Source organism: Trachemys scripta, chromosome 9 (genome assembly GCF_013100865.1).
Source record: "Trachemys scripta elegans isolate TJP31775 chromosome 9, CAS_Tse_1.0, whole genome shotgun sequence".
Taxonomy (NCBI): Eukaryota; Metazoa; Chordata; order Testudines; family Emydidae; genus Trachemys; species Trachemys scripta.
The window spans coordinates 3,983,271-3,993,836 of record NC_048306.1 but is presented as its reverse complement, the minus strand read 5'-3'; the positions used below and the strand labels follow the sequence as shown (position 1 = coordinate 3,993,836).

The 10,566-nt window shown below is 47.0% G+C and overlaps 1 protein-coding gene across 1 annotated transcript in view; it reads left to right on the top strand.

The window, feature by feature from the left end:
* Positions 1-963: 963 nt before the first annotated feature.
* The window catches only part of GPC4 (glypican 4), a 113,042-nt gene continuing 103,439 nt past the window's right edge, over positions 964-10,566 (top strand). The window contains exon 1 of the mRNA XM_034780784.1: positions 964-1,179. Within this exon, the coding sequence (XP_034636675.1) occupies positions 1,008-1,179 (172 nt within the window). The 5' untranslated portion in view covers positions 964-1,007. The remainder of the gene's footprint in view (positions 1,180-10,566) is intronic.

Here is a 10,566-nt window from a genome sequence, read left to right as displayed (position 1 = left end):
AGCAAGCAGCAAATACATGGATATAAACTGCCAGGGCTTAGGAGGGGAGCCGGGAACTATCAAAGCAGTGGGGTGTCAATATTCAGAGCCCAGTTCCACTTCCCAAACAGAGGAGGGTCCCTACCAAGAAAGTCAGTTTTGATTAGTCCTGAACACAAAATGTTCACGGTGCAAGCATGCAACTGGGTGTGCTGAGGCTCACCCATCTGGCAGTGCTCCTGGTCCAGCCTCCAAGCAGGGCCAAGCCAATTTATGGTTCGAGGTAGAAAACCAGCATTTTCCACCTCAAACCTTGCGACTTTGGGGTTTGTTGGAGGGAGCGCTGGGCCTGAGCCGGCAGTTCCCAGCTGGGTGTGAACCTCCCCCAGGCTTGAGGGGGGTTTGGATCCTGGGGTCTGGGCCAGCTCCACGGTGCCTAGAGCCAGGCGAGAGCTGAGAAGTTCTGATCCAGATTCAAAGCTCAGGCCCGGGGTCCCAGGCTGGACCCAGGGGATGGGGATGGGCCCCAACTGAGGTTCCCCTGTGGATCTGACCCTCCAGCAGGATTTTGCTTTGGGTCTGGTCCTGCCCCTGCCTCAAGTGGGAGCCCCGTGCAGAGCAGGGCCAGCTGCCCCAGTCCCAGGGGGCACCACCCCCCTTAGCTGGCCCCTTCTCTGCCCCCCCCGGGGGCCACTCCGGAGTCACGCCGCGGGCTGACTCCTCTCCCGGGAGCCGGGCCAGGTAGGGAGCAGCCTTCCCCAGGCAGTGGGAGGGGACAGCCCGGGGCCGGCTCTGGCTCCGGCTCCGGCTCCGCCCTGCCAGGCGGGCGATCCCGGCTCCTGATTTTCCTGGGGGCCGGTCCCGGCCCTGGCCCTGCGCGCCCTCCCCTCTCCCCACCCCACTTCGCCCAGCCCGCAGCGCCGCCGCACGCCGGGCCGCTCAGAGAGCCAGCGAGCGCCGGGCCCGGAGCGCGCCCCGCTGCCGCCGCCGTCCGCCTGCCCCGCTCGCCTGCCGGCCCCCGCGCCACCATGCCCCGGCGGAGCGCCTGCCCGCCCCCGCTCCTGTGCACTTTAGCCGCCTGCAGCCTCCCGCTGCTGCTGCTGGCCGCCGAGCTCAAGTCCAAAAACTGCTCCGAAGTCCGGCGGCTCTACGTCGCCAAGGGCTTCAGCCAGGGCGATGCGCCCAGCCACGAGATCCACGGTGAGGCGGGGGGGTTATGGGGTGTGTAGGGCTGGGTTGCGTGGGGTTTGTAGGGCTGGGTTGCGTGGGGGGGTTGCATGGGGTTTGTAGGGCTGGTTTGCATGGGGGGTTTGTAGGGCTGGTTTGTGCGGGGGGACTTTACAGGGGGAGTTGCATGGGGTTTGTAGGGCTGGATTGCGGGGGGAGACTTTACAGGGGGGTTATATGGCGTTTGCAGGGCTGGTTTACATGGGGGTTCATGGGGGCGCAGGGCTGGTGGGCGGGGGGCTTTACGGGGGGGGTTGCATGGGCTTTGCAGGGCTGGGTTGCAGCGATACGCGTTGGGGGACTCGCAGGCTGGGGCAGGGGTCCGGGTGGGTGGCGTTCCCGTGGCTCCGGGCTCCTTCCCTTTGTCAGCCCGGGCTGGGATCCCTCTGCCCGTGCTCAGGAGCGTTCCCAGCCAGCCGCCGAGCGACGGGGGGAGGCTCCCGGGCAGACGTTGCCTCCCCCCGCCCGCACCCTGCTCCTCGAGGGGAGCCGGGCAGGAAGAAAGTTCTTGGGAACGTGCAGGGTCCCCCCACCCCCTTCCCCTTTAAGCGGCGGGGTGTGTTTTTTGTCGAAGGGGCATAATCAGGCCCCAGCTCTTTGCATTCAGGAAATACTCGGCGGTGGCAAATGAGTTTGTAGCTCTAAAATGTGTGGTTATAATTCCCCTCTGCAAAGGTAGGGAAACCCACGCGGGCTGTGGGGGGGGGGAGCTTCTCTGCCTGCAGAGTGGTTTGAAAACTGAGTCAAAACCAGCCAGTGGAAAAAGCTTGAAGAATGTGGACAGAATTCAGGAAGGTATTTTGAAAGATTTTTCTCCTGACCTTCGGGTTAATTGCACATGCAATTACGGGCATTTGAAAAGACGGATTGCAGGAAATCTTAATCTTTGTTTGGAGATGGTCATGCAAATGAGGGAAAGGCTAGTCCTGCTCACGTTTTTGCACTTGAGGTGTTTAGAGAGAACCCTTTTGCTGCTGGGTATTTACAACGACTTTTTTTGCACAGGGATATTTTGTGAGGAATTCCCAAATCTCCTCCCAGCTTACTACAAGCTCTAAAGCAAACTGTGAGGATGAATTTATGGATGGAATCTGTAATAATTGATGCCATGAAACCATGGCCACTCCACACTGGGTTTGGATTCGGTCGCCAGAAAATCCTTAATCTTGGTTGTGACAGAGCAACTGGTTTAAGAAACATCCTAGGAGTTTTGAGAACTACACTTCCTTACAGTTAGTAAGAGCCTTTCCCAGTTTAACCGCGGTGAGGATGGAGGAGAGAAAAGAAACGAGTTCCTGGAGTGGTTTCAGAAAGCAAATAATGGAGTGGAATTTTATGCCCACAGAATGCTAAATTCCACCACTTTTACTTAGCAGTCAGAGTTTCCTCTAGTTAATGAAGTTCTTGGTGACTTGGACTGGCAAAGAGAGCAGCTATTTATTAGACGGCAAGATGATTTTTTTAAAATGTGACTGACCCAGTCCTCTTTTCCCCAAATTATGTCACTTTGCTCTACCTTTGCAGTTACCAAATGATTCACACACAACCGATTAGGCACTGTTTGCCCTGAAGCTGTCTTTCTTTTAGCAAACTCAGATAGGTGCTGGTGATGCAACAATTTAGTACTAAGATGTGAAAAAATTACTTAGTCCTGAAGGCCGTTTTCAGCCCCTCCCCCAGCAAAAGTGGAGTTAGCCAAGATTCACCCTGGAAAATAGCGAATGCATTTTTACCCTTGATGCATTTATGAACAGTGTTGTCTTTAAGTTTAGGAATACTTGTGGCACCTTAGAGACTAACAAATTTATTAGAGCATAAGCTTTCGTGGACTACAGCCCACTTCTTCAGATGCAGAAGTGGGCTGTGGTCCAGGAAAGCTTATGTCTAATAAATTGGTTAGTCTCTAAGGTGCCACAAGTACTCCTGTTCTTTTTGCGGATACAGACTAACACGGCTGCTACTCTGAAACCTGTCTTTAAGTTTGTGTCTTGTTCTCACACTTCAAAGAGGCGGTTCTGTTAGAGTTGCATGAAGTCAACAGAGTGGATTTTGAATCCTTGACAATTATTCACGAGAAAAACATGAATTGTTGCTCAACTGCTGGTGGTGAATGTATCTGGGTTGTTTTGTCTAGGCAGGAGTCCTTAAAACAAATCAATATGCAAGAAATGGCTCTTCTGATTATCTAGACTAAGATTTCAGTGACATCACACGAAGTCAAACTGTCCTTTTTTTTGCAAAATGATATCTCGAGAAACAATTTTGCACGTTGGTCCACAAATACTTGCCCATCCAAGGGACAGGAGCGTTATTAGGAGCCAGCAGTAGGAAATGGTAGTTAATGTGCTCACACCCAAAACATTTTATTCTTTTTGTTTCATCCTTCATCTCCCTCCCAGGGGCTGCTGCTTTTATTTCCCCTTTTGAATGACCTACTGGACGGCATTCTCCTGAGGAACAAAGGAAGTGCTTTTTTAGCTGGAATCCTTGGGAGACCACCAAAGACTCCAGCTCATGCACTGCAATTTGGCACTACTTTCAACAATAACAAAAATGCATGACTGAATGGCTCAAAAATGTGGAGTGTTAGAGGCATTCATTTCAGTCTAGGACACTGTCACAACACAGACAGACCCAAGTAAATACCTTTAGACTGCTAATATAGAAGCAGGGGTAATCTTTACCATTGCTGTGCCCTCCAAATATGCATATATTATCCCCTTCACTGACACAAACTGAAATGATTTCAGTCAGTTGTACTTTTATGGTGTCAGCGTCATGAGATGCATTTAGCATACAGCTGTTGGAATCAAATCATGGGTCTTTTTGCTTCTTCAAGAAATGTTTTAATGAGAAACACGCTAATGCTTTGAGCTAAAATACTCTGCTACCGCCCCACCCCCAGTGCTTTTTAAAATGGCCTGCACAAAATAAGGTTGTGTTGATTTAAGATCAGCACTTGGGTCAGTGTAACACTCAGGGTTTGCGCAGGCTTCCCAGAAGCCACTGTATCGTGAGGATTTGACCTCGTCTTCATTTCTGTATCATAATTAAGATGATTTGATGTGTTTTGGAGGGTGTCAGGAGTACATCATGCTGACAGGACTTCCATTTGAGGTCCTAACGGGGCTGTCGGCTTGACCCTGTGCTTTTGAAATAAGACGTCAGAGAAATGTGATAATCACAAGAGATTATGTAACAAAAAGAGGGCCGCCTTGCTCAACTTGCTCATCAAAAGTGTTAATTAGGGTATGTCCCTGTCTCCCCTGGGATAAATGAAATCATGGCATCAGGCCTTATTCGCAAAGCGACAAGTCTTGGAAACTTGTCATTAAGATGACATCTATGGTTTAAGCCTATTTAGAAGAGGCAACCAAGAATCTTAAAATTGAGTGGTCTGTGAATATTGTAGTGCCTTAAAGGGAAAGTTCACATTAAAATCCAGTTAGTTTTAAAGTTAAAACTAGTTTTAGATACTACATCTGCCCAATCTTCGTATTTAACCCCCCTCCCCAATTCTCTCTCCCCTGTTTCTGTTTCAGCGTCCCACACGAACAGGGGAAACTGAGGCCCCAATCTTGCAGTCAGAGCCACACAAACATATCTTTATATGACCCCTTGGAGCTCCATCCACTATCATCTTCACTGGGTCTCCATGCTGGTTAAGGATCTGTCTGCGTGGCTCTGATGTAGGATTGGGCCCAGGTGATAATTACATGGAAAATCGTGAATGTGACGCAAAGCGCTCTCATATGAACACAGTGGATAAAAATAGAGGTTGCAGTAATCTTAGATACGACTCGTTACGTTTTCAGATGGGGGCAAGTTGTTTTAGTTTTTTGTAACTCTTTAAGAGTAAGTCACTTTGGCAAGCCCCTGATATTAATTTGCTTGCTTTAGAATGTGCAAGGTGCATATTTTCGTCCACTCATAAGTGTAGTGAGCAAAGGGAATTGAAAACGCTGTATGCAAAACCTTGGTTACATGGCAAGAACCAAGTTTCAGCAACACAGTAATTTTTATATATAAATCTTTTAACATGTATCCCATTGGGGCATTTATGCAAACTACTAAGAGTGTTGTCTGCCTGAATTTAACAACTCACTAAAACATGTACGTGGAGGAAGGGATTTAAAAGGGGGCGAAATTTGGGGGCTGTGATGTTGTGGTGGCAGTGTACAAAGCACAGAAATGGGGCGGTTTATTGCCACACTGAATTTTTATTATTGAAATCAGTTAGGTTATTTTTACCAGTTTGACAATCAGATTTTGCTTGATTCTTTAGTCACTTGTAAACTTCTTGCTGTAGTAGTATAGACACAGCCTCTGAAACGTTTCCCGTGGCATGTGTGTGTTGGTGTGTGTTTTTGGGTCGTGCCATCTCTACAGTCAAAATAGTGGGAGCTTAAACCAGAAAACTCTTAGGCCCTAAATCTTAAAAACAACATACCCAACAACAACCCAAGTATGTGGATGCACAGCCCCTGGGGGCTCGGGGACTCAGTCAGCTGCAGGAGTGGAGTCTTAAAGAGCTACTGGGTTGAGTTTCTGATGGAGTGAATTGTGCACCGTTTCAGCAGGCCTTAGGTCAGTGGTGGGCAGCCTGTGGCCTGCGGGCCGCATGCAGCCCATCAGCTTAATCTGATTGTGGGCCGCGAGACATTTTGCTGACGTTGACCGTCCGCAGGCACGGCCGTCCGCAGCTCCCAATGGCCGAGGTTTGTCGATCCCGGCCAATGGGAGCTGCAGGAAGCGGCGGCCAGCACGTCCCTGCGGCCTATGACACTTCAAGCAGCTCCCATTGGCCGGGAGCAGCGAACTGCGGCCACTGGGAGCTGCGGGGGGCCGTGCCTACAGATGGTCAATGTCAGCGAAATGTCTCGCAGCCCGCAATCGGATTACCCTGATGGGCCGCAGGTTGCCCACCACTGCCTTAGGTAGATGGGTGCCTTGGAGGAATGAAACAGAGATTGGATGATGAAGCCCGTCTAGGTTTATTTTGGTGGTTTGATATTGCTCTCGGCTCATCTGGCTGAGTGCCGAATTTGCACTTTCAGCAATTGTTAAAATGAAGGATAAACAGTTAGCAGTTATTAAATTAATATAATTCTGTCTAATACAGCACATGAAACTCACATTCTTAATAGAAGTGCATATAAAATGATTCTCTAATTTAGTAGTGTGTAGGCGGGGAGGGATAGTTCAGTGGTTTGAGCATTGGCCTGCTAAACCCAGGGTTGTGAGTTCAGTCGTTGAGAGGGCCACTTAGCGATCAGGGGCCAAAAACAAACAAACAAAAAACAACTGTCAGGGACAGTACTTGGTCCTGCTAGTGAAGGCAGGGGACTGGACTCAGTGACCTTTCAAGGTCCCTTCCAGTTCTCACTACTTCTACCTAAAACAGTCAAATTCTACCAGACAAATTTTTTTTGTTAAATATCTGCAGCATTTTATTCTACCCAGCTCTTTGAGCTCTGGTCAAGTGAAAAATTCACTGGCTATTGCCTGTTCATAGTTGCCTAGGAGTCAGATCTAAAATTGGTTTAGACTAATTACAGTATCCATAAATGGCAGGTTATTATCTATGAACATGCTGTAATCTTTCTTGCTAATGTAAATGGTTATTTCTTTTCAGCAGGTAATATGAAGTAATACTTAGAACAGTTGTGCTGCTGACCAGTTCACATTTGCTTGGTGATTGGTAAAAGCTGTCTGATACGTGTACCTGTAGAGTAGAAGAAAAAATTTTCTTTTTATGTTAAATACATCTGAAGGAGGTAACAAAATGTGACATAAAAATATTTATGGAGGCATTCTATAATTCCCTCTGCAGATGGCTTTGCTCTGTGGAATTGCATCAATGAGATTTTTAACACCCTATTCCAGATCCCACCTCTAGCCCCAACAATGTTGTTGCTGTCTTGAAGCTGATGATAGGAGTAATATGTAACACATCTAGTTTGTTACTGGACATCCCAGTAACTGTGGGATTAGGACTCTCCCTTTGATACTGACAGACTATCAGTTTCTGGAACTTGTTCTTTACATATAAAATAATAGGTGGCTGCGAGAGACCACAGGCTGTAATTCATTCGTGGCTCTACTGATGACACATCACAAGAGTGCAGTTTGAGTATCTTGGGAATCGATGGGGACCCCTGAGAGCGAAGGCAGTCCTGTGCTCAGCCTGCAGGCATGTGTTTATAATATGTACGTTTTCATATATTAAAAAAACAAACAAACCCTAAAATTCCCATACCTATCCTTAGCTTTGCCTTTTCCTTTTTATAATACTACTAATGGCCACCACTGTATTTTCTGGTTCACAGAGAAACTGCTAAAGGTGGTTCATTATGTAATGTTCAGTGTAAGAAATAAGAATGATGGATGCATGTTCTGAGGCTTATGGTGATGTCAGATCTAGGTACACTGCACCAATCAATTCTGGCTTGTCTTTTGTTGGTGATGCAGTCCGACAACGATCCATTTCTGAAAATGTAAAGCTGTGGACTGACGGTTGTCAGGGATAGAATTTTTGTAACATGTCCCTTGGACGGCTTCTGAGTCTCGTGCCCTAGAGACCTTCTCTCCCAGGAGCAATCTGTGAATCCACGAGTGGGATTTCCCAGCCTCTGGTTGTAGTTTGTCCTCCGGTGATTATTACTAAACCACCTTTCCTGTACATGGCTCATACAGATGCTGTTGCAGTACAGTGCCTTTTTTTTTTTTCTATTTGACCAAACGATATATATTTTTCTTTGTTTCCTGAAGAAAGGGGACTTTGTTACGATTCTGTTCCCACAAACAGATCTAAGTTCAGACACTGAAAGTGTTGTTCAGTATTGAATCCGTGTGGTTCTTGATGATGCCATTGCTACTTTAAACTGGTTAGTATGGCGTCGCTTTGGAGTAAGGAGAGGTTCTTCTTGCTCCCAGAGTGAGTCACTGCTGGTGGTTGGGATGGGGGTGATCAGGCTTGTCCCAAGAAGCATGTTAGTGGCTGTGATGGAAAATTATTATTATTATTATTATTTTAAATAAGATGTTCTATTTCCTCTGCCCAGTGTTGAAGATCAGGATGTAAAACTCTTCTGCCCTTCACCTTTTTAATTTTAGGAAGTCACTGATATAACATGACTAATTTCTCTGACTATTGTTTGCACTGAACTGTACTTTCTCCACTTCAGGTTTTTGGAGCAGTGTTTTGTTAGACTGCAGCAGTGTGCGCCTTTGCAAACTGCAATGTTAAGCATGTGGCTCACAGGGACTGCTTGCAATGGTCCGGTCTGAGTGGGAGTATCATTTTCCTTGGCAGGCACTTTGTAGAAAGTACTGTTTCTTGTGCCAGAATAAGCCGTTATTACATTCCATACAATTTATAGTCAAATTATTATCTATTGTTAAAAATGCCTGAAATGATCAGATGTGTCCTTAGATATGTAGCCTTGGTTAAGACTGAATGACAGTGTGCATGAGGCCTCATCTACACAAACAGTGTTTTTTAATATTGTCTTGTAATTTCAGGGAGACTTTCTGTGGCTTTCATATGTCGAGAGGCTTTTTTTTTTTATCCTCCACTAAAAGTGAACTAGAACAAGGCCAGGCAGTGGCTAAGCACCAGGCATATTACTGCAGAAGCAGGTTTGCAAGCAGCCTTGGGATTCCACTTGCGTGCACCAGTGGAAGGAAGGGGTGCTGCTTGGGTAGTGGAGGACAGAAGTAGTGCTTTCCATTGAAATTTCAGACCCGCAGTGGCTGCACGTGAAACGGCATGGCATTTTTGGTGGCTTATCCGTTATAACTGAAGAGGGAAATGAAGTCAACACAAGACTGTCATTGCATGAGCAGCAGCTGATGGCAATGCTGGAAATATCCTTGGGAGAAGCACCCCCTCTTTCTCACCAAAAAAGGCTGGGGGTAGGTGTAAGAATAGCAGAGACCTCCATTCCACACAGCAGCCAGGAGGCTGGTGTTAGTCGTGGGAGACCCACTTCCCTCTACTGTACCAGTCACAGCAGCCAGGAGGATTTGGGGTTCAGAATGGCAGGTGAGAGGTTCTCCTCCCTTCCTGCAGCTAGATCGGGGAAGGGGCTTCAAGGTTATAAGTCCCATCTGAACAAGAGACTAATACAAAAGATAGTGTCCCATAGCAGAGCCCAAGGGCACAGCCTGGTAAGAATCCCAGAGCCTTTCTCCTTCCCAGCAACGTGAGGGGTGCGCCTGGCATTGCCCTACTAGACCTCTGGTTGGATGTTCATCTCCACCTGTGGCTAGCAGGTGTTTGGTAAATTTTCTGGAGCCAGTTCATATAAAATGAGTTGTTGGTTTCCATAGCACACTGGAGTTTACATGGAGGAAAAAATGGCCTTTACAGTTGACACCTTGGTCAGCAGTAGGATGAGAAGCCAAGGTTTGAAGGGACGTGGGGCTAAGCTGCCTTCTCATTCCTTGAGGGCAGAGTAACTTAGGGAAGCCTGTTCCCAATACACTGAAATGGAAACTAAGTACACCCTTTGCACAGTCAGGTAACTGACCATTGGGATGCGTTACATTCTCCATCACTTGGTGTCGTCAGATAGAGCTTGGATGGCTTTCTAAAAGAGAGAGACTAGTTCAGTTGCAAGTTGTTGGGGTTAGAGCAGGGGTCGGCAACCTTTCAGAAGTGGTGTGCCGAGACTTCATTTATTCACTCTAATTTAAGGTTTCGTGTGCCAGTCATACATTTTAATGTTTTTAGAAGGTCTCTTTCTCTAAGTCTATAATATATTAACTAAACTATTGTAGTATGTAAAGTAAATAAGGTTTTTAAAATGTTTAAGAAGTTTCATTTAAAATTAAATTAAAATGCAGAGCCCCCCAGACCGGTGGCCAGGACCTGGGCAGTGTGAGTGCCACTGAAAATCAGCTCGCATGCCGCCTTCAGCACGCGTGCCATACGTTGCCTACCCCTGGGTTAGAGGCAGGAATCTCAGGGTGATGTTCTCTGACTTGTGTTACGCAGGAAGTCCATCTAGATGATCACAAGGGCCCTGAACCTTAACATCTAACAACTTCTGTGATTTTTTTTTTTTAATACATAACTTCTCTGTCTAACATTTATTAACCCAGCACCTTTCACAAGCAATGACATTTGCTTGAGCAAAAGGGATGACAGCTATGTTAATAGGCCCCGCTTCCTTGGGTATAGAGAAAAGAACGCAACTAGGTACAGTTGGGTAGAGAACTTTTTATGAGGATTTGATGATTTTGTTAATGTTAGTCAGTAGGGGTAATAATCTCAGAATTTTTCACATTCTTTGTGCTTTTCTCTTGGGATTATGAAGATAACTCCCCTCTGTTGTTTTTTGTTTTTTTTTCTTC